Genomic DNA, 24,958 nt, shown 5'->3' with positions numbered 1-24,958 from the left:
AGACCCTCTTCTGGTTTTGTTCTGTTTTGTCTGGTTAATAAACCACCAAGAAAGATAATTTTTAAACCTTATTTGCTGAAGTGAGAATTTACTAACGTCTGAGAAAAAAAAAAGCCCAAATTTGAGATTTTTTGATAAATTGATTTTATTTTAAAAAGTAAAGATCTCCATTGACACTTTTGACGGAAAAGGTAAAGGATACCTGTCTACTTGGTAGTCGAAAGAAAGCAAGGTGCCCTTACACAGCTCAGCAAGCCCTGGATGCTCCAAGGCCACTGCAGAGTCTGGAGGTAAGCAGCTCTCCGCAAGCACGCTGGTCTCCTGACTCGGCAGTCCCCACACAGCTCGCAGACGGGCGACAGTGAAGGTCAGGGTCCACCAACTAATCCCTGTAGCCCCCGGTTGCGAAGGGCCTCCTGCCCCAGGGAGTTTTAAAATGCAGTTCGTGAAAGGGCATCTCTGATCATCCCCTTCCAAGGACATAATCCAGCCCAAAAGGCAGCGGGGGGGGGGGGGGTTGGGGGGGGGGAGACGCAGTTTCTTCGAGGTTTGTGTGGAACTGAGTAGGGAGAAGAGGAGTGGAAAGGGAAAAGGGCACGAATCAAAGCCCAGTCCCGAGCTGCGTGGCGAGCGTCTGGGAGGCACTGGAGTGTTACCGAGGGCAGGATTCACGTAAGGCTGCTTCCACTGGGTTCCCCGCAAGACCGCGCGCAGGCGTGGGGACCGCAGCCCCGGGTGGTCCCTACGCACTCTGCCCTGGGCCCGGGTCGCCAAGTCCTCAGCCCTCCCTGAACCCTGCGCCCCCTGCGCGTCACCGGCAGCCTTGCCACGGCGCGCGCCTCCCCCAGCTCCTCCTCCCGGCTAGGGGGCGGGAGGATCGAGGGCGGGAGGAGCGCTCCGTAGGCCCGGGAGCTCGGCGGGCCCTTGGCGCGTGAGAGCCGCGGCGCGGCGCTGCGAGGCCCGGAGAGGAGGGCACGGAGGTGAGCAGGCTGGGCGAGAGCGCCGGGGTGGCAGAGTCCGGGGTCGCCGTGCAGCTGGCTCTCTTCGCCGCATCCCTCCTCCCGGACCCGGCGGGCTTCGAGCTGGCCAGGTGGTAAGTGGGAGGGGTGCGGAAGGGCGTCCGTCCCACCCATCCCGCCCCCTTCTTCTCTCGGACCTCCCGGGGCTCCGGGAAGTCCTCCGGTCCGGCCCAGCCTAAAGGAGGCCAGGAGACCTTGTCCCAGGTAGGATGTACCCGAAAGGGAAAGGACCCGCAGGTTACTTTTGCCAGCCACTTCGGATTGATGCGGCACTTTTCACTGCCATAAAGCGCTGCTTGGCAAACAGGTAAATTATGCCTGCAGTGGCTTTGCTTATCACCTGGTAATGTAATCCTGGTGTGTTCAGGCCATTTGGCCTTAAGAAGTAATTGGTCTGTTCTTTGAGTGTCCTTAATTACCTCTGCGTCCCATGTTCAGCCTCGACTGAAACTTGTTGAAAATTATGCCCTAAAAATCTTGTTCTTAAAATAACATGGGGAGATAAAGAGATTTTTTTTTAAGTAGGGAGATTTCCATTTATTATCTTCACTATCCAGTGGAGCAGGATTGGTGTCAGATTTTGACTCTCCAGGCAGATAGTTTTGTTTGTTTGTTTGTTTTTTAAATTTTTAGATAGAAAAACTTATTCCAGGCCACGTTTAATTATCGCTCATCACTGCAGGCGAAATAGAATTCAGGCTCCTATCCCCACTCCCCCCCCACCCCGCCCCCATGACTTGATTAGCCTCTAGTCCCAGTGAAGCACCCCACTGCTTGTAGCCTTTTCTCTCTCTCCAACCTACCTCCCCCACCCTTTAATCTCTTTTTATTATTTATTTAGTTGATCTCTTTTCTTTGATACTGTACTTACCACCACCACCACCACCACCACCAAGATAACCTATTTGGGAAAAAAAAAAATAGGAAAGCCTGAGTACTTAGCAACATCAGAGCAGCTACCAGGCTCTGTGTGAGATGGTGGCATCAGCTGCAGTTTCTGCCTCTCGGCTAGCCAGTCAGTTGGGGGTAGGAAAGGAGACAGCATCAACAGTGAGAAGTTAGCTAATTGTGAAAGATGGAAATGAGACGCCCGCTTCATCCAAATCCCCTTTATTGTCCTGGTCTCGTGGAAAATGTACTTCTCCTGAATGAACATAATTGTATTTAATGCTGGAACACAGCACAGATGAAGGCAGAATTTTAAAATGAGTATAAATGATACAGAAAAAAGAAATGAGACTAAGGATGCACCAAAAGCTCAGAGGGCCAGGCCTGTGAGAAGAGATGCAGGCAGACTAGCAGGCGGTGCAGTGAGTCCCTGCTCAGCCTATCAACGTGATTCTGAGGTAACCGAGACATTGACATATACCCATGACATTGACACACCACTTAATCTTTTGGGGCCCATGGATCTTGACCACCAGAAAGAGAGGATCTGGCCTAAAGACTCATTATATTTTCTTTGGCCTTGGCATTTATAAAAATGCATTTAGTAACAAAGGATATTTATTCCATACTTAGTTGTTTATGTGCCAGGCAGGCAGAGTGGAGGCAGGATGGACAGCACTTGTGTGTGTGTGTGTGTGTGTGTGTGTGTGTGTGTGTGTGCATGCGCGTGCGTGTGTGCTCATGTGCATGCACATGAGCAAAATAAGCAGTTCTTTGGAATAACTCCCCAGGAACGTAACAAGGGCTGAAAGAGGTTGGGGGTGGGAAGGCTGGAGTGAATCACTCCGGCAAGGAGACAGAGTTCCCAGGATGGAAAAGAGCTTTGTCTTCTCCACTTCTAGAGAAGGATTCCGGGGCTGGGCAGCAGGAAATAAGGGTCACACAGGATAAGGAGAGGCCTTTTAGGTCACAGTCAGGTCTGAGAAGGAGCCACTGATTTGGGAGGAAGCGAAGCGCTTCATGATGTTTATGCCTGAAGATGACCTCTTTGGTGGAGAGTGGCTGTGTAAAAGGTGAAGACAGGCTGGCCATTTAGAAAATGTCTGCAAGTCACCAGGCGTGGTGACATGTGTTTAGAATACCAGGTCCTGAGGCAGGAGGAGCTACTGAGCCCAGGAATTTAGGAATTTGAGACCAGCCATGGGGGTGGGGAGTGGGGGATGGGGGGAGGGGAGGGGCACAGGGAGACCATGTCGCAAAGTTTGGGTGGGGATGGGGGTGATAAAGGTTTGCAGTGAGAAAGGATAAACATGTGGGCTAGTGAGGTGTGCGGGTGTCAGGGGAGAAGGCATAAGACATATTTTAAAGGGTCTGGGCTTGGTGGAACCCACATTTAATCTCAGCAGAGGCAGGCAGATCTTCATGAGGCAAGGCCAGTTTGGTCTGGCAAGTTCCAGACTAGCTGGAGCTACACTGTGAGACAATATATATATATATATATATATATATATATATATATATATATATATATATATATATATATATGAACAGGAATGCAAAGAATAAGAGATTGACCCCCCCCCCAGCCCCCCAACTGCCCCTAGTTCTCATTTGAGCACCTGGTAGGAAATGGTGAAACAGATATATTGCAGATAAAGAGCTGATTAAGTTTGAGGTGTCATGAGATATATAACTATCTGCCCTTAGGTGGCAAAAGGGATGGTTTCGAGGGCAGAGTGGGTAGACTAGCCTTGGATGGGTGAGGGTGGCCGTCATGAACGTAGGATGAGATTAGTGAACTTGGTTGTCGGATTCTTTAGCATTCTGCACTCAGCGTGCTACAGATATGGGTGGCTGGGCTCTTCCAGAGTTTCACTAAGTGTATGTGGAGGTGAGCAAGAGTGGAGGGTCCCTGTAAGGGAATAACTCAGTGTACACAGTGAAGTCCAGGTGGGGTTTAAAGAGAAGCCGGGAGTAGATTGTGAGGTCCATAGAACAAAGTTGTTTTGCCTTCTACACCTATCAGTGTGAATATTTAAGTTGAGGTTATTAGAAAGACACTAGGTAGGAATATCAGAAAGCGAATGGCAGATGGAGGCAGAGCTTTGTTGCCTTTGATGAATAAGTCAAGAAAACAAGAGACCCTGAGGTTAAGAGGTTTAGCGCCACTGGGCAGTGGTGTTGCCTTTAATCCCAGCACTTGCGTGGCAGAGGGAGGTCGATCTGAGTTTGAGGCTCCCCTGGTCTATAGATCAAGTTCCTAGACAACCAAGGCTACACAGGGGGACCCTATCTCAAAAAACAAAAACAAACAAACAAACGAAACCCCCCAAAACCAAAAATAAATAAATAAATAAAATAAAATAAAAATACTTTATCTCCTGAGAAGGTGAAGTCTTGAGAAGATTGACAGCTGCTGGGATACAAAGAACGTCTCCAGTGAGAAGGAATAATTTAGATGTCAGTGGACAGCAGTAGGATTAGGGGGAGGCTGTGAGGAGTAGCGGGATAAGTTAAAGCAGTTTGGATATGAGCTTATGAAAAATGCAGTAGAAGTCTCCTGGCCCGGGGGGGATTTCATTTTCTTCATGGCAGTCATCAGACTGGCCAAGCCATGAGACTCTCTGAGAGGCTAGCTCTTTCTAAATTGCAGTCATCCAACCATTAATGCCCTAGATTTTTCCATGCAAAATAAATCAGGCTCTGCTTAGCACAACTGCTACCATTCTACAAGAGTAATGTCAAGGAACCCTAAACTGGAAAAAACCTTGGGGGCTGTCTTAGTCACTGTTCTCTTGCTGTGAAGAGACACCATGACCAAGGCAACTCTTAAAAAGAAAGCATTTAATTGGGGCCTGGCTTACGGCTTCACAGGCTTGTCTGTTATTATCATGGCGGGAAACTTGGTGGCACACAGGCGGACATGGTGCTGGAGAATTAGCTAAGATTTCTACATCCCGATCCTTGGGCACAGATAGTCTGGCCCTGGCATGAGCTTTTGAAACCTCAAAGCCCGTCCCCAGTGACACACTTCCTCCAACAAGGCCATACCTATATGAGCCTTTAGGAGACATTCTTATTCAAACTACCACAAAGGCTATGTAGCTTACTGTAATTGCATTGTCTTACAGTGTTAATACTTCCTCAAATACTAAATTAAATACTCATAGTGACCTTGAAATCTCAAGGAGCCTGTCTGCTACTTAAAATACATTTTAACTAGAACTTCTGTAGACGGTGCTAATGTAAGGTAATAATGTAACATTTTATGTTGCTTCAAGACTTACAAAGAAGATAATTTTAGCATTTGGAAGAGATCATAGGAGTCCAGTACAATTGTTGTTTTCCATTTAACAAAGAGAATAGTTTTAGAAGCTTACACCAGTCCATTTACCTCAACAGCACAACAATAAAATTTGCTATAAATGGGATAATTTTTTATCAAGTACTTGATTTACATTACTTTCAAATAATATTAAATAGAAATTTAGAGAAGATGGAGTCTTTTTTTTTTCTTTTTTTCTTTTTTTTTACCTAACCCTAACTCTAACCCTTGGGCCAGCACCATGGCCATCACCTGGGAGATTATAAGTCAGACAGAAATCAGACACTGTGTATTTCAGCAAAATCCTAGCACTGGTACTAACATTTGCATTAAAGTCCACCAAGTTCTCCACTTAACAGACTGGGTTTGCTCAGGCCAAGGACCTGTGGAAAGCAGCACCCCTTCATGGGAGAGTTAAAAACATCAGACACTTGGAATTTCGAATGTTATGAAACAGGAACTCAGCATCCTGTGCAGTGTGATGACACATTTTAAGGAATAGCACTGCTCTTCCCAGAAACCCTAAGTGGGTTTTCTGACACTGCTTCTAAAGGGGAGGGGAATGGGCTACATGTGCATTCTTCACTTTTACTTATTAAGGGCAACTGTTACCCGCTGGGGTGGTTATTTTTCACTTTTGGAAACGAGAATATGAAAATGGACATAAATAAGAATCAGCTGAATCTGCAGTCTCTGAGCAGAAAAGTGTTGGAATGAACCCTGACCTTTGAGAGATGTTTCTGATACTGTTTACCTATTCTTCACAGGCAGTGACCTCCTATAAAACTTCTGAGGCCCCTGCTGAACCCTCAGCCAAGTAAGTAAACATCAGGATGGAGAAACACATGACCAGGCATCATTACTTTCAAATCTCTCCAGGTCGTTTGCTGGGGCTAGAGTTGAAAACGGCTGCCTTTTGAGACCCTTGTGAGAAGAGGCAGTTCTTCTGCCTTTCCACCCACCAGTGGGGAACCTCCCCCCATTGCTATTGTCCAACCAAGCTCAGACAGACAGACAGACAGACAGACAGAAAGGCTATATTCACTGGTCAGTGGCCTCTCCAGATGCTGGGGAATGCAGGGCTTTCTTTTTGAAAGGGAGTTTGCAATTAGACACTTTTCTTAAATTGAGTGATCTTAGCTTTGATTAAAAAAGGGTGCATAATGTGGTACATTTTTTGAAAGCTGTTAACTTGTATATTTCAAATCAAGAAATTCTTTGTGTAACTTGCACCTCGGTCAAGTTGTATTTTTAAGACCTGTGTATGTTCAGAATTCATAATTCCACTGGCTGAATAACCAGGAAGCCAGTGCCTGTTTTGCGCCATTGGGGAGTCAGCCCCTGGGTGAATGCTTGGTAGGTAAAGTAGTGGGACTAATAATCCAGTGTGTGGGTCTTTGATGCTAAACTGATATCCCCCACCAAGAATCTGAAGTTCATACTTGAGCAAACACTAGGGAGACATATTAACTTATTGAAGGGATCCAAGGGTTGAGGGGATGGCTTAGGTGGCAAAGTGCTTGATAAGGACCTTGGTTCTGTCCCCAGTACCCATGCAGAAAGCCTATAATCCTAGCACTACACTATGGAGGCTGAGGCAGGAGGATGGAGCTGTGGCATCTTATCTCAAAAGATAAAGTGGACATTGGCTGAGACAGACACTCAGTGTGGACCTCTGACCCCCACATGCACAGGCACATATAAACACACATGTGTACCTACCCACAGGTGCACAAATATGCACAACTAAAATTATTACCTGAAATCTTTGAGAAGAGTATTAAGTTTAACCAGAAATCTTTTTAAAGTTAGCTGAACTCTTTCACTGCCCCCATCCCCTGTTTGAACAGGGTCTCATGGAGCCCAGGATGGCCTTGAATTCACCATTCAGGTATGGATGACTTTGAACTTAGCCATCCTGGAACTCCCTAGGTAGAGCAGGCTGGCCTTGAATTCACAGAGATGAGTCTCCTTGAGCCTTCCAAGTTCTGGGGTTTAAAGTTATCTACCATGCCTGGCACTTGATCTTCCTGACTCCACCTAGCAAGTGCTGGGGTTGCTGTTGTGTGCCATCATGCAGTACGGTGAACGTAACATTTTGTATTATTGAAATGAATTGAGACCACATCTCCATACAGTTAGTTACTGAGTACATATTGAACCTAAGAAATACCTTGGAAATTGGAAACAGCCTTGGAGTAGCTACTGCATTAGGAAATTGCATGCCTTGCCTTTGGGGGTTTTTCTGAAGGGGTTGAAAATGTTCAAAATCTCTAAACAAAACAGAAACACTTTTATACTGTTGTTGCCCTCCGTGAGCAGTTGGGTTCTACTTGTTTATTTAAATGTCAAGAGAATTTGGGGACTGTCTCAGCACAAGCCAGAGTTGCAATGGTTAAAGTCATCCTGTAGTTAGAGAAAATTGGGTTAGGATGGTTGATATTCCACTTCTGGAATGCGCTCCTGCCTTCTGAGTATGACTAAGCAGATAACTGTGGGTTAGGGGTGGGGGCGGGGGCTGCCTCCAGGGTGCCTTCTCTCTAGGGAAAGGCATTTTCTCCTAACAGCCACTGGGGCCCTTTCACTGGGAGCCTCCTACTGGCTATGAAAATTATAGCCCTTAAGCTTGGTAGTTTTACAAACCAATTTAAAAAAAAAAACAGTGACTGAGGCTGCACAGGATTGCCAACAGAGACAATTGTCATCACTACCCTTACCCGAAAAAAAGGACATTTGATATACAAAAGTAGGAAAGGTGCACTTTAAGTGTAAAGGACAGTTCTTCAGTGGACTAACCGTGGAGAAAACCTTGCTTTCCCAGTGGACTTTTAGTTGGTATTCAGGAGTCAGCACACTTGAGGCCACGGAATGCCAGACTCACTTTGAGACATTCCTATTTTTAAGCTAGTTTGCCCTCATGGCACACTACCATCCAAAGGATGTAGAGGCTAAACATGAAATAGGAAGTAGTTGGTAAATATAAGTTCATTATCTTTCACACATATAACACACAGCAGCTGGAGAGAATGGCTCAGTTCATTACCTAAGGGAATCTCTATCTGCATGAGATCACAGTTGTCTGCTTAGGCTGTTGTTCTTTTACTGTGTGGATCTCTGCAGAGAGTACAGTATTGATATGTATGCTGGTCACTTTCAATCAGAACTTGAATCTTAAGTATACTTTAATTCAAAAAGACCTTTGTCCACATCCTACAACAATGATAAGAATAAAACATCTATTCAGAATATCAAGGAAAAAAAAAAAAAGCACTGGCTGATCTTCCATAGGTTCTGGGTTCAGTTCTAGCAACCACATGGCAGCTCACAGCTGGCTATGACTGCAGTCCCATGGGATCTGATGCCCTCTTCTGGTGTATAGACAAACATGCGGACAAAACACCCATATACATAAAACATAAAACAAATAAGTAAAAACAACACACACACACACACACACACATACACACACACACACACACACACACACACACACACACACACACGGACTCCCCCAAAGTGCTATGACTGCAGTCCCATGGGATCTGATGCCCTCTTCTGGTGTGTAGACAAACATTCGGACAAAACACCCATATACATAAAACAAGTAAATAAAACCAACACACACACACACACACACACACACACACACACACACACACACACACACGGATTGCCCCAAAGTAAGAGCACAAACACTATGCAATGTTTTCTCCTGACTTCCTAGTGTATGTTCTTACTATACACTTCAGCGTTTTATTTTAAGCTGATGAATTTTTTGTTGTAAGTTCATCCCGTCACTCCCTAATGAGACTGCATTTCTCCAGTGCAAGCACCATGTCTTCCCTGGCTTTTTTATCTCTTATGTACAGAGCACCATGGCCCGGAAACATTCCTGGTGGGCCACTGAGGGCAGATCTGCCTTGGGACTATAACTGCATCATCCCTTGTCAACTGAAATGTGTACTGTAAAGTTTACAGTGTCTTTATTTTTATTTTTCTTAACTAGATAAATCTGGAGATATCATCAGTAATCCATATATTTGCTTGTCAGATGCTAAGGCAATAGTCCAAAATAATGGATGAACAAATTATAAATGGATGAAGTTTTTGCACCACAGTCTCAGCATCAGATATATTACTCATTTCTTGAGGGAGGTGTGCTTCTCTTAGGCCTGAATATGGGGGACCCAATGGGATATGAACACACTCTTTGGACCTTTCTTTTTCCTTCCGTCTAAAAGTAAAACATGCCTCCAAGGTAGCTACATAGTCCCAAGAAGACTCTTGGTCCCTCTTACTTAGAAAACATTCACATTTTTGTTTTATGGTGCTCATAAATTCAGATCACTCGATAGGTACTAGCTAAAGCTGATATAAATGTATTAGCTAGTTAAAGTTAGCCTGGAACTCACAGAGCTCCCTCAGCCTCCAGAGCGCCAGGATTGAAGACCCAGGGGAACTTAGACTTCTATTTGCATCCTTGCTGTCAAGTTACTTAGTTCCCTGAGCCCCTGCTTCCCTTTAAAGATGAGGGATAATATACATTCTCCACCCACCTGAGGACTTAACAAACTAACATATATAAAAATACTCTAGATGCTATGAAATAACACACAAAACGATGGCATGTGGTTTCAACAGTAAACAGTTCATGCCTCAGATCCATAAAAGATCTTTCTTAGACTGGCAAGATGGTGTAGCAGGTAAGTGCTTGCCGTGTTAACTCTGGTGATCTGAGTTTGACCTCTGAGCAAACAGCATAAGAGAAAACTACCATCTCCACAAAGCTGTCTCCTGATCTCCACAGACATGCATTGCTACCAACAGACACAATTGGCAATACAGTTAAAATTTCAATCCCTTTCTCTCTCTCTCTCTCTCTCTCTCTCTCTCTCTCTCTCTCTCTCTCTCTCTCTCTCTCTAATTAAAGAGTCTCATTTATTAGGCTAGTTTTTATTCCTATGCACACCATACTGTTAGGGTCCGGTTAGAACTTGCCATTAGAGATACTCTATGAATAAGGTCTAAACATGTTAACACAAGTGTTGCCCAGTAATAGATATAAAACTTGTGGTTTATTGAGAGGCCACCAGTGACAGTTTTAAGTTCTAAGGTATTTATGTACCAATTTACACTCTGATTTAGGAAGGTCTGAACTTGTTCTATATATATTTAAAAAAAAAAAAGCAGGTAAGTGAATTTTTTTCGTATTTTATTTTTAGTTTGAAAAGGCCTTATGATTATTAAATTGAAAAGTTTTGCAGTTCTGACATGAGATGCTATAATGTATATTGAGTAACTCAGGGCTGGTGGTGTTCCTTTCTAGTTAACACTTTTTATTCTTAGGTAGTGTGTACATGAGAAGGGGCAGGTAAGTTGGTCATTTCACGGTTAATTTAGAGATGAAATGATTGTTGTTTTCATTGCGGTTCCTTTAACTGCTGGCTCCTGGGATTGTAGGCACCACTCCAGGAATGTGAGAAGGGAGGGCTTCCTACTACCAGGTTGCCTAGGACTCTGAGAGCACAGGGGTGCACTGAGCACAGATGATGACACTATCTGACTGGAAAAGCATGGAATGAGACTTGTAACTGATGTCACGGCAGTGAATCTCCTCCCTTCACAGAACCCAAGTTAGACATTAAGGTCACCACAGAATGCTGAAGAGCAGTGAAATAGACAAAAAATATTACAATAGCTACTCCCCAGCCAGCAGCAGCAGCAGCCACCCTTTCGGAAAGACAAAAACAAAAACTGGAAAAAAAAGAAAAGCCCGCATAAATGCAGCTAACCCCTTTATTAAACAGGGCAGCCATGCTATGGGATATGGGGAAAGTTATAAGATGTCTGTCCTGTTTGACTGATTCTTTAGTAGGTTTTTATTGTTTGTTGTCCTTTTCTCTTTTATTATTTTATGTTCTTTTTTTGAGACAGAGCCTCACTATGTAGCCCAGGCTGGCTTTGAAAGTCACTACGTAGATCAGGCTAGCCTCACACTCAAATGGATCCACCTACCTCTGCCTCCTGAGTGCTGGCATTAAAGGCATGCACTGCCGTGCCTGGCTCTGCACTAGATTTTGATACCTGCTTTTCTTTAAGTATTGTTTAAGTAATGGCATTAATTTTATTGTTGGCTGTTTTAGCTTAGCCTCCCTTAAAATCTGTAGGCATTAGGAGTATTGGATAGCTCATAAACTCTACCCCAAAATGACAGTCCAGTTTTGGATGTATTGCATGGAAATTTGTTTTTATGGATTTTTTTTTTTAAAGCTATCTCTTGGGATCAAGGTCCTTTCCTTTGCTTCCGGTGTCATTTTTGATTTGCCGCCTGATGTGCTGCCTGCATGCTTGCTGGAGCTGGTTTTGACAAACATTCTGAGTGAAATTCCTTCTTGCCCTAAGGCCTTGCTACACATAGGCTGTTCCAGCAGCATCTGCTGGCTCTTTTAGCCAGGCAGCCCCTGGAGCCTGCCTCCAGACTGGCTGGGTGAGCTGCTGCATCTTGAGATCCCCAGGTTATTTGTGTGTACTTGAGAAGCCCCATTCAGCTCATCACCTTTGTGTTAATGTTTCTATTTAGAGATCTTTAGCTTACAAATCGTGCTTGCTGTGTTCTGGGTTACATAGCATGTCAAAATATTTTGCCTTTAGAGATGCAGGACATAATTATAGTGTCTCAAAGTTTTTTAATGTTTGTCAATAAGTTTAATTGGTGAGCGTTTCCTTCTCTCTCCTCTAGGACGTTCCTGGTGGTCTAAGAAGAGTTTCGACCATGGAATCTATCTCTATGATAGGAAGCCCCAAGAGCCTAGAGACTTTTTTGCCTAACGGCATAAATGGTATCAAAGACGCGAGGAAGGTCACGGTGGGCGTCATAGGGAGTGGGGATTTTGCCAAGTCTCTGACCATTCGGCTTATTAGGTGTGGCTATCACGTGGTCATAGGGAGCAGAAATCCTAAGTTTGCGTCTGAATTTTTTCCGCACGTGGTAGATGTCACCCACCACGAAGATGCTTTAACAAAAACGAATATAATATTCGTGGCTATCCATAGAGAACATTACACCTCCCTGTGGGACCTGAGACATCTGCTCGTGGGCAAAATCCTGATTGACGTGAGCAACAACATGAGGGTAAACCAGTACCCAGAATCCAATGCGGAGTATCTGGCTTCGTTATTCCCGGATTCCTTGATTGTCAAAGGGTTTAACGTCATCTCAGCTTGGGCACTTCAGTTAGGACCCAAGGATGCCAGCCGCCAGGTATGTGAGGCCTTTCTTTTATTGTTTGTCTGGGGTTTTGCAGTCAAGTGAAACAAGTTCTAAGGCATCATAGTGGTTGAAAACTATGTAAGATCGCACGGAGACGACATTCCAAGCTTGTAAAGGCACATTTGTCTTCACAAAATGATGTGAAAATGTAATAAAATGACATGGATTTTCCCATAATCAGTTAATTAAAGGGTGATATTAACGGACGTGACACGTAACCCATTATATTAATCCTCCAGAAGTTTTAGAAAAGAAAGCAAGGGTTTTTATGGTTTTTTTTTTCTTCCTTCCACCCTTCCTTTCCTCCTCTTTTCCCCTTTCTGCCCTTTGGCAGCTACTTGGTAATACAGTCTTTTGAGAGTAACCTTTGTATCCCCCCCTTTTTTAATTAATTCATTCATATTACATCTCAGTAGTTATCCCATCCCTTGTATCCTCCCATTCCTCCCTCCCTCCTGCTTTCTCCCTACTCCCCTCCCCTATGACTGTGACTGAGGGGGACCTTCTCCCCCTGTATATGCTCATAGGGTATCAAGTCTCTTCTTGGTAGCCTGCTATCCTTCCTCTGAGTGCCACCAGGTCTCCCCATGCAGGGGACGTGGTCAAATATGGGGCACCAGAGTTCATGTGAAAGTCATATCCCCACTCTCCACTCAAGTTTTGTATTTTTCACAGAATAAGTTTTTATAGCATATAAAATGGAAAGTCTGTTTTAAGCTCAGATTTTAAGATGTAGGGCAGGTAGGCAGAGGCAGAAGGAGCTCCTCAGACTTACTCTCAGCATACAGGTCTAGGTCAGCTTTTGAGCGAAGCAGGTGGCAGGTTCTGTTCATGCTTCAGGAAGAAGAGCATGTATAAGAAGGCACATAGGTAGGCCAGGTCAGCAGTGGGGTGTTAGGCGTTAAATCTGAGGCTTGTGTTAAAAGGCCCTTCTCATTTTCGTTCATAAAGATGGGTAATTATGGGGCTGGAGAAATGGCTCAGCAGTTGAGAGTACACACTGTTCTTGGAGAGGATGGGCGTTTGGTTCTTAGCACTCATACTGGGGAGCTCATGACCACCTGTAGCCCCAACTCCAGGCCTCTGAGGGGCACCCACACTCAAGTGCACACACTCACACAATGGACCTTTTTAAACGACAGTTAATTAATTACATCGCTGATATAATAAACACTGTGTAAGTTTATGATGTGTGTCTATCGCGGGTACTTTCCATCACTGCGACTCCAGTGCCTGGACTTAAGGGAGCTGGAGTTACTTTGCTCCAGGTCTCAGAGGGTTCAGTCCGTCATGGTGGGGCAGAATGATGGAGCCGTGCCGTTGACGTCATAGAGGGCAGCAAACCAAGATAGACAAAGCACCGTTCTGCGGGCTCTCTTATCATTTATTCAGTCCAGGCCCCCGGCCCATGGGGTAATTGGCCCACCTTCAGGGTGAGCCTTTCCTCCCTGGTTCCTCCGCATTGAAAATGCCATCACAGACACACCCAGGAGTGTGCCACACCTTCCCTTAGGTGACTTCACACTCAGTCACATCGACACAGTGACCGTCCACTTCCAAGTCTGTCTGTTTCTCTCTCCTTGCCCTCTTCTTGCTTTCAAGTTTTTTGAGGTAGTTTTACACTATAGTCCACGCTGGCCTTAACTTTATTGCAGTTGGCCTCCCAAGTACTGGAATTATAGGCCTAAGCCACCATACCTGGCTCAAGTGTGTGCCATCCCCAGGGTTTCTCTCACTGCTCTGTGCTAGTGATCAGACTCGACCTTGCATGGGCTAGGCAAGTGCTTGATCATGAGCTGTACTCGTTCTAGAGACTGTCCTTTCTTTACTTCTTAAAAAACAGATCCTGTGGTGTTTGGCAAATTCAAGCCAGGGACCAGGAGACAAAGTTGACATAACCACTTGCTCATATTTATGACCTTTTTAATTTTTAATTAAAACCCCATGGAATAATAGTGATTAAATTCAAATTCAAAATGAGAAACGAGCTCCATCATGGCAAGAGCCATATAAGTGGTACTGCGTAATGCTTGTGCCCTTAGTGTTGAATATTTCACTCACAGGTCCAGATTATATGCTCTCATACATAGACTCCCTCCAGGTAAGAAAGAAGAGTTGGCTTCCCCACTTCACACCTGCAGTGGATTAATGTGAATGTTTTCCGTATTTCTTTTCTGCAAAAAAAGTATCCATTTTAGAAATCCATTATTCGTTTAGCAGCGTAGAGTTGATCTGACTACCATGAGCTGCGATGCCAAACTCTAGCGCTGAGCTCTGTGTTGTCACCTTTGTGTGAATAGGTACTGCATGCAAACACTTCAGCACGGCCTCTTTTACAGCCTGTGTACAAACATCTCCAGAGAGATATTTGGAAATTTATTTTCCTCGAGTATTACTGGAGACTTTGTACCAATATTTTTTCTAGTCCTGAGTGAGATGACCTACCTATTCCTAGAACTGGCTTGCTCTAGCAGTGAACTCAGGGCCCAACAGGTACTTGTTGAATTTTTGACTATTTTATAGCATCAAAGGGGTCTTAAGCTTCCTCACCCCACCTGTCACATCATTAGGGTTCCTACAAAGATATGTTTAGTTTTAGAAAACGGCAGTTGCCGTTCTGTTCAAATTAACTAAGCCATATAGAATCATCACTTTACTTGTAAGGAATATAATCATCAAAAAATGAAGAAATTTTACATGCTCACTAATGAAATAGTTATTATTTCACCTGGAGTTATTCAGGTGCTTTACAGGTGCTTAGTAAATTGGCTCTAAATCTAAATTTTATAGGGAGTCTGGCATCATGACACAGTTTGTACATTTTACGTGCAAAGGCCATTGCCAAGACTCTGTGCTCAGCTGCGCTCCTGCTGGATAAGGAGTGAAGGGCAGTGTCCGCCAGGCAGAACCTCTACATTCCTGGGACTAAGAGCTGTCCAGGGAAGCAAGGAGCCCCAGCCTCGCCCTTAGGAAGCTGGCTTAGGAGGATATGGCCACATACACCGCTGGGGAGGGATGTGGCCTCCCTTGTGGCTGCTGCTGACCCTGGTGCCACAGAAGAGTGTGCCCCCCTCCTCTTCCAGCAGCCTCCCTCTCACGAGGACCTCTTTGAGCTTTCCAGGTTGCAGCTAGATTCTCTTTACTTTCATCATAGGTGGCAAAGACCTTTTAAAAAAATTTTTATTGCAGTACTTTAAGTCTTTTAAGATACTAATAAATCTAGTTATAATGTGACACTTGATTGATTAATCTTTGTTCTGGTACTGTTTTGAACCTGATTATAATGCCTGTGATAGTATTTAAGTCTGTTGATGAAGCTAGTCATTACCTTTTCTCATCTTAAGTCACTAGCGTTACTTGTTAAACAGTGTGCCATAGGTTCAGCAGAGTTTGTGATTGACCAGCAGTGCTAACGAGGCTCTTGGCTTTTCTTACAGGTTTATATATGCAGCAACAATATCCAAGCTCGACAACAGGTTATTGAACTTGCCCGTCAGTTGAATTTTATTCCCGTTGACTTGGGATCGTTATCATCGGCCAAGGAGATTGAGAATTTGCCCCTGCGACTGTTTACTCTCTGGAGGGGGCCAGTGGTGGTAGCCATAAGCCTGGCCACATTTTTCTTTCTTTATTCCTTTGTCAGAGATGTGATACATCCATACGCCAGAAACCAGCAGAGTGACTTTTACAAGATCCCCATTGAGATTGTGAACAAGACCTTGCCTATAGTGGCCATTACTTTGCTGTCGCTGGCCTACCTTGCAGGCCTCCTGGCAGCTGCATATCAGCTTTATTATGGCACCAAGTATCGCAGATTCCCACCGTGGCTGGATACCTGGTTACAGTGCCGGAAGCAGCTGGGGCTGCTCAGCTTTTTTTTTGCTGTTGTCCACGTTGCCTACAGCCTCTGCTTACCAATGAGAAGGTCAGAGCGGTACTTGTTTCTCAACATGGCTTACCAGCAGGTACTGAGCATGCTTGCTCTTCATCTGGCTCTCGTGCGGTACCCCCGTGGGGATTGTGAAATCTGAGATAAAGTAGTGGAGGTTTACATAGACTTCAAAATGGCATCTTTCCTTTGGCGTATTTAGGCAGGGAGAGTATGGTGCTGTTTTGTTTTTTCAAGACTGAGTCTCAGTGCATCAGTGTATGTTGCTCTTCTGTATAGCTGTGTAGATACTGGAGAGGAATGTTTGTGCAGGGGTGGAGGGGGTGAGGAAGGGGTGGAGGTGGTGGTAGTGGTGGTGGTGGTGGAGATGGTGGAGGTGGTGATGGTGGTGGTGGTGGTGGTGGAGGTGGTGGAGGTGGTGATGGTGGTGGTGGTGGAGGTGGTGGTGATGGTGGAGGTGGTGATGGTGGTGGTGGTGGTGGTGGTGGTGGTGGTGGTGGAGGAGGTGTTTTGTTTTGTATTGGTGGAGACAGGGCCTCCCTATGTAGCCCTCACGGGCCTGGAACTTTCTATGTAAACCAGGCTGGCTTTGAACTCAAAGAAACCTGCCTGCCTCTGCCTTGCGAGTGCTGTGATTAAAGGCTTGAGCCACCACACCCAGTGGACAGGAATTTGGTTAGAGCTTTTTTCAGCACGGGAGCCCCAAAGGCTCTTTCAGGGTGTTGGTAGGAGTGGCTTCTTTCATATGCTTTGTTAACTGAAACGGGACAAAGTTAAGGTGGTATTAAGAATGTGTTTCCTTCCACCTATAGATACATAGTCAAATTTTCAGCTGAAAAGTCCAACTCTTGTCTTATGCTCTAATTATATTGTTTGTGGATAAACAAATCATTCTAGAAGAATCCTCTGTGCATATTGCGAGCCATAAATTCACAGTTAAACCAGACCTGATTGGTATGTATTAGCAATATAATGGAAGATTTTTTTTTAAACACTACAAATGAGAGAAGCAGTTGGGAGTTTGGAAGGTATATTAATAAGATAATTCAAGTGGACAGATATTTCAGCTTCTTATCCTTATCCTGAGGATATTTTGGTTTCCAGGTAAGAAAGAGACATTGACACTGGGTGAGGAAGAAGGTAACTTTGAAGTCCCTGCTTGGCTTCTAAATTAAACTTGGCAGAATATCCCTGAAGTGTTCAGTCCCATGTATACCAACCCATAAAAGGACCTCGGAACTGAATCTGAATACAGATACTTCTTTTTGTCACTTGGGGACCAGTCAGTTGTCATTTCATTGTCTTGGACTGCAGAGCCTTTGCAAAAGTGACTCACTGTACACATGATAACATAGGCTCACCCTACCCTCTTTACATGCTGGAAAACGAGGTGTCTTAGTCCTGCTTTGATTCAACACTCTCCCCCTTTTCCCTACATCTGGAATAATACTAAGAACAGGTTATCCACAATAGTTCATTATGCTGAATTCCTATGATTAATCTTAATGATTGATCATAAATGCCCTGGTTCTTCTTCAACCAAGAGTAAACTATGTACAGAGTCAGCTAATGGTTTTCTAAGTAAAGGAAATCCATCTTTGTTTTCTTGTTAGGTTCATGCAAATATTGAAAATGCTTGGAATGAGGAGGAGGTTTGGAGAATTGAAATGTACATCTCCTTTGGCATCATGAGCCTGGGCTTACTGTCCCTCCTGGCAATCACTTCAATCCCTTCAGTGAGCAACGCTTTAAACTGGAGGGAATTCAGTTTTATCCAGGTATGTGGGGTGTTGTTTGCTAACGCAGTGCGCAGCATAGAATTTCACTGTTAAGTTCAATGTTAAATATGCTCCATCTGATAAGAGGGCCTTTGAGGCCATAACTGCGCGTCCAGTTCAGGCAACGCATATAGGTGGAGGCCATAGCATTGCCTATCCTGTTAAGAATAAAGACAGGCCAGGTGCAATGGCGCATGCCTGTAATCCCAGCACTTGGGGAGGCAGAGGCACGATGATCTCTGTGAGTTCAAGACCAGCCTGGTCTACAAAACGAGTCCAGGACAGGCAAGGCTACACAGAGAAACTCTGTCTCAGAAAAAAAAAAAAAAAAGAATAAAGGGAGAAGTGGCCTAGGTCAAATTTAATGTTGAAGGTCAATTTATTTTTACTTTAAAAAATATTTACTCTTATGAGTGTTCTGTTCACATGTATATCTGTGTACCGTGTACATGCCTGGTGCTCACAGAGCTCAGAAGGAGTGAGATCCACTGGAAATGAAGTTTTGAACCTAATTGTGAGCCATCTTGCGGGTGTTAAAAATCAAACGTAGGTCCTCTGCAAGAAGAAGTGGTCCTTAACCACTGAGCCATCTCTCCAGCGTCAATTTATTACTAGGCAAATGAACATACACAATTATAAGCGTTGTCACACTAGGTAACTATGCTAATGTTTGCGACAACCAACTGGATTTGTGCTTCTTGTTAACATGTTTTAACATGTCAATCACAAACTAATACACAAGAATTTCTGTAAGAAAGTAAAGGAAACTTGTGTTCATTAAAAAGTTAGACATTTACCTACATTAATATCTGTATAACATTTACATATTTTGAATATATATATATATATATATACAATTTGGATTCTAATTATATGGTCACAGGCTGTATTTTCTGATCCAAATGTGTACGGTACAATATATACAGTATATACAACATACACAGTAGAGTCACTTGGTAGTACACTAAGCTTTATTTTGTCCCTTGTCTATTAAGGGTTTTTTTGGGGGGAGGGGAGAGTGTATTATGATAGGGTTTTTTCATGTGGCGCTAACTGTCCTGGAATTTCCTACGTAGATGAGGTTGGCCTGAAACTTAGAGAGCTCCACCTGCCTCTCCCTCCCCAGTGCTGGGATTAAAGGTGTACACCACATGCCCAGCTGCTTTCGGGAAATTTTAAATAATATTTTTATTCTTTCAAAATGCCATACATGTATATAATGTGCTTCTATTATATCCACTCTGCATTACTTTCCCCAACTCATCCCTTTATACATACATAAACAGACACACACACACACACAGAGAGACACACATGCATGCACATACATATATTTGGGAGGGGGTTTGGGACAGGATTTCTCTGTGTAGCTCTGGCTGTCCCAGACTTGCTTTGTAGACCAGGCTAGCCTTTAACTCATAGAGATCCACCTGCCTCTGCCTCCCTGAGTGCTGGGATCACAGGTATGCAGTACCATGCCCGGCTCAACTCACCCCTTTAAAGTCATGCAAAAAAATCTTACTCAAATTAAGGACAACCCATGTCTACATTCATTTTCTCCCCTTGATCACACCTGAAAGGAAATGAAGGCCTTCTGATAGACAGACACCTATCATCATAAAGGTAGACGAGTAATTGAAAACATCTTGCCTGCTAGAGAGCTGACATTTTCCTAGTGAACTTAGACATTACGTCACTATACTGATACGTTAACTTTCATGTAATATAAGCTAGTTGTCAAAGTAAGCAGGCTTAATGTAATAATTTAGATAACTGAAAAAATGTTAACTTTTGAACATATAAGATAAATGATTAAGGTATTTTTAGTTATCTCATTTATTGTGGTCAATAAACCACATTTGAATTATTAGTTATATTACATAGTAAAACTCTGTCTTACCATATTTTCTTATTAACTAGTACCTATGTGTGTACATTATGTATATATGTATACATGAGATTACTCTTTGGAATTTAATGCTGTACATGTTTATGCACATACCTGTATGTATCTGAATACACACTGCTACACAGTTTTGTACATAACGTGTAGCAATTTGCATTACTCCCACCACAGCTTTGCTTGTTTGTTGAGACAGAGTTTCACTATATAGCCCAGGCTGGCCTCAGACTCACGATGTAGATCAGGCTGGCTTTGAACTTGTAGGCCCTTTTCCTCCTCCTTCTTGGTACTGGGACCCCAGGCATGTGCCACAGTGACAGCTGTACAGCCTTTATAAAGCACATGGACACCATGCAAATCTACATCAGAGAAAAGCTGCACATTCTGATCACTAATCCCAGTAGAATCAGTTCCCAAGGACACAAAACAAAATATGAACCGTCTAAAGTGGTGTCATTTACAGCTGAAGAAATTTGAGGTCAGAATGATTAAGCTATACGTATCCATTCAATGAAACAGGACACAACACTCATGGTGTGTTTTGACATGGCATGGAACTGCTTGTGGTATATTAAATTAAGTAATGAAGATACTCAGTTTATGCAGTATGGCCTGATTTGTGCAGGATGGATGCACTGTTTGTAAGTATCTATGGAAATGTATGAAACTGTCTTAAGTTGCTTAATTCAGAAGGTACTACGTCAGTCACTTAAAGTTAAAAACATAAACAGGACACCCGCACAGGCTGTTACGTGGGTGAGTAACGTATGTCTTTTTCCTTCCTCTCCTGTCTCTAGTCTACGCTTGGCTACGTTGCCCTACTCATAAGTACTTTCCACGTGTTAATTTACGGATGGAAACATGCTTTTGTGGAAGAATACTACCGGTTTTACACACCACCAAACTTTGTTCTTGCACTCGTTTTGCCCTCAATTGTAATTCTGGGTAAGGTGATCTTACTCCTCCCATGCATAAGCCGAAAGCTAAGAAGAATTAAAAAGGGCTGGGAAAAGAGCCAGTTTCTAGAAGAAGGCTTGGGAGGAGCAGTTCCTCATCTGTCCCCAGAGAGGGTCACAGTGATGTGATGAAGAGAGATGCTCGCTGGTGCCACACCCACTTCCACTCATGCCGTGACGTTAGGACTCCCGCCACGCTCCCTGTAAGTGGACTGCCAGTTTGCTGCAGTCTGAAACCTGGCAACGAGAGTTCAGCTGAAATAGCAATAGGATTTGCTTGAATTTAATTTTTACAAGTGTCATGTTTTGCCAACATGAAATTTTGTAGTCCGCGTATATTGTTACGATCTAGGAGTAGTTTCCTTTGTGAAACTGTAACAGTATTGTTATTTTTAACTCCATTGCATAACCAGGCAGACGTATTTGTAGTTAACAGTATAGGTGAGATACATGTTTAAAACACTTGGCAAACCAGCAAAATTTGAAGCTTTTGGCATTGCTCAGTGGATACGCTTTTTCCTTGAAGCTAAAGATTTTAATTATTATCCAACTTCAGAAGAAGAAATGCATAATCATATATTACCGAGAAGGGACACACACACTAGTGTCTAGGGTGCACAGGAACCATCTTACACATTCATACAATGGGACCAGAAGAATGTCATTAATTACACAAGAGTGTGAGTATATGAGCACAAATTAAAGATGACCCTGAAAGTATTTAGGATGCACTGCAGACATGACATGAATACAGCTAATGCACAACTCACGAGCGCTTTATTCTCTGTCATGTTACAAAGCAGTTTCGTTTTTATAGTTATGTCAATCAAGGAAAGAACTCGGTGACACTTGACCTCTGAAGCTGTTCTTTTCAGTAGAGTTCCAACCCCAGGAATCATAGAACCATCGTTCATTACAGTGAGAGTGTCAGGTTTGCACTTTGTTCCCTATCACTGTGTTTGTTACTTTGACTAATCTCCACCCGCCCTGTGTGGGACTTCACTGACGTCCACTGAGGGAGGATGGAATGGCTCTAAACACTCTTCCTGTCTGACTGAATACTTACAACAAATCTATAAGGCAGTTAATTATTTTCATTCCACATATGGAAAAACTGAAGGGCAGAAAAGTTAAATCTGGCAGTCATGGCCAGGAGTCCTCCTTCAGAAGCCATGGTTCTATTAAACGTTCGTGTGTCACATTCGTGGTGCCAACCTATATGTTTCCTTTCCTGTACAATCACTGACCATCTTTAGAGTATGTTGTGTGCATTGAAGGATGTATAAGAATGTCTTAATCATAATTTTATTATTGCCTGTGGGTAGTTCATAGTTGCCTGGAACCCCACAGTAGCACAAAGCCTCCCTATGCAGCCAAGGACCGAGCAAGTCCATAGCAGTGTGGACAGACTGTTGAGATCCTGTATCTCCTTACAAATTCCCATGAGATGGCCATGCCCTTTCCTCTTCCTGAGAAGCCTTCCTGCCTTCACTACTGTTCATTAGGAAGCAGTTTATCTTTGTCACCATGAAAGATATTGGGACAAGTGTTTCATTTCAGTCTATTCTATTTCTCAGTCTTGGTCTTCCGTGTGTAAATTGCATTTTGTTCAAACCTTAGGATATACTACATTTCCTCCATTTGTTCCTTACTTATTATAGGAAAAGTTATAGACAAGATATAATTACATGTACTCTTCCTAAAATTGTATCATTTGTAAAGTTACCTACTGACTTGAATCCAACCATCGAAAATAAAAGAACTCTTACTTTTGTGGGACCCATCTTTCCCTTCAGTGTCTTTTACTCTTACTGCATTGTTGGTCTGGGAAATCTTTGGTGTTTTCTTCTTGGTGAACTGTAATGTTGAACACCCCATTTTCATTATATTGATCATCATCATTAATTTTTACTAAGAATTCAGTACAACAATTAAAAGTAAATACCTACAAGCTGGGTGTGGCAGCGCACAGCTTTCATCCCAGCACTCAGGAGGCAGATGCAGGAGGATATCTGTGAGTTAGAGACTAGCCTGGTCTACATAGTGAGTTCTAGGACAGCCAGAAGTACACAGTAAGACCGTGTCTAAGTACATACATGCAAACATACATACATACATACATACATACATACATACATACATACATACATACTGATACTGTCAGGAAGTAGTGAAAATAGCAATGTGTTTTTAACACTTGCTTCTTAAAGTTCACTCTAAGACAATTTAGTGTGAAAATACAACAATATATTTCTAAAAGTTAGATGATTAAAGTTGTGCGTGTGTGTGTGTGTTTGTGTTAGCTAGCCCATACTATAAAGTTACTACTATTATACATACATGGAACTTTTGAAAATATGAACGTACATAAAAGCTATGAATATGATTTCTAATGACACATTTCTTTAGAATGCTATAAAAGGATATTTTAGTTATAAAATAAATGTAATAAAGTCATTATAATTCTAACTGTTGAAGGGACTCGGTGCAGATCTATTTCTTGACTGTCAGTTGCTTTATTTTACTACTTCTATAATTTTTCTTTTTATTAATTCCCTCTGTTTTTAGAGGCATTTTTTTCTGGCTTCAGAGGTAGACTGAATTTCATTGTTGGCAAATGAGAGAGTGTAGGTGTAAGAGCTTAGCCTTTAAAGAGGGGGACAGGTGAGGTGCCTCAGAGAGCACGCGTGCCTGTGGACAAGCATGGTGAATCGAGCCTGGGCCCTGGATGAGTGTGGCTCCTGCAAGCTATCCTCTGACCTGCACACGCACGATCTCTCTCCTCCCTCCCTCCAACTCTGTCTCTCACACACAAAAACACACAACGTAAGTGAGGAACAATTAAAAAGCTTTAGGGGTGGAGGGGGGGGGCAGGGCAGGTTTTAAGAGGAGTGAACTTTTGTTCCCTGATGTGTGTTTTGAGACCTATGAGTGAGGAAATGATGAGAGTGTAGAAAACAAAGCCTGTCTTCATCTTTTGTCAAGACAGCCAAGTAGTTTTTCCTATGAGGAAAAGAAAACCATATAACATGTATCATGCTACTTAGCTTTTGTGCAGATCCCATGTCTCCTTTATTAGGAATATTTAAAAACCACATTTAAATATAAGTGTATTCATATTATCATCTGTTTTTAAGAAGATACACTGATATTTAGCTCAGGTAATCTATGTGAGATTTTTATTTAAAATGTAACACATTAGAAAGCATAAGTAAATTATGATTAGCCATCAGAGCTAGTTATTTTGTACATTAGGGGGTAGTTTATTAGTTCATGTTAAACCATCTGGTTCTTTTCTTATAAATTAGCATAACTTCAAGCTGACTGAATAATTTTAAGTTCAAAATTAATTGCTAATTTGATAATGATAATATGTTTCTACTTACAGTCAAATTGTTTTAAACAATTATTTTTAAAGGGCCTTCAAGAGTGTATTCAACTTGATCTACACAGTGAGTTCTAGGAGAGCCATGGCTGTGTAGAGAGACCCTGTCTCAAAACAAACAAAAAGAATATATTCAGTTTTTCTATTATTTATCTCCTATGTAATATGACAAAAGTGTTACTTTATAATTTTTATCCCAAGAAGCTATTTAGTAATATATTCTATAATATTCCCTCCCCAGATAAGGCTTCCTTATAATTATGTCATATGGCATTTAAGATATAAGTACCATAAATGTAATTCATAACTATACTGTAAACAACAGCATACTGTATACTGCTTGTATCAGCCTATAAAATCCTGCGTTGAAATGTGCAAGCAGACTGAAATCTAAGAGATTGTTTTATAAATTCCTAAAAAAGCAGTGCCACACATTACACTTAACGCATTTTAGTCCAGTGTTACCGTTCTGTGCAATACCAGGAAAACGAGGTGCTCAACCCTCTACTGTTCAGAATTCAGTGGGACAAATTCTGCATTTATTC

The 24,958-nt window shown here is 42.9% G+C and overlaps 1 protein-coding gene across 9 annotated transcripts; it reads left to right on the top strand.

Annotated features, from left to right (window-relative positions):
* The first annotated feature begins 270 nt into the window (after positions 1-270).
* Positions 271-22,811, top strand: STEAP2 (STEAP2 metalloreductase). Of its 9 annotated transcripts, none has more exons than XM_084786950.1 (6): positions 271-290; positions 6,000-6,049; positions 11,972-12,493; positions 15,940-16,467; positions 18,005-18,169; positions 20,870-22,811. In XM_084786950.1, exons 3-6 carry the CDS (start codon positions 12,005-12,007, stop codon positions 21,155-21,157), a joined length of 1,470 nt encoding a protein of 489 aa, XP_084643076.1. In that variant the 5' UTR covers positions 271-290; positions 6,000-6,049; positions 11,972-12,004; the 3' UTR covers positions 21,158-22,811. The 9 variants fall into 9 exon arrangements, with proteins under 9 accessions (XP_084643076.1, XP_084643072.1, XP_084643077.1 ...); XM_084786946.1 differs by lacking the exon at positions 271-290 and adding an exon at positions 557-672; XM_084786947.1 differs by lacking the exon at positions 271-290 and adding an exon at positions 709-980.
* Positions 22,812-24,958: the final 2,147 nt, after the last annotated feature.

Source organism: Acomys minous (genome assembly GCF_964271855.1).
Source record: "Acomys minous genome assembly, chromosome: 6".
Classification (NCBI taxonomy): domain Eukaryota; kingdom Metazoa; phylum Chordata; class Mammalia; order Rodentia; family Muridae; genus Acomys; species Acomys minous.
Note: the sequence above shows the minus strand (reverse complement) of the source record. Positions and strands in the feature narration are given on the sequence as shown.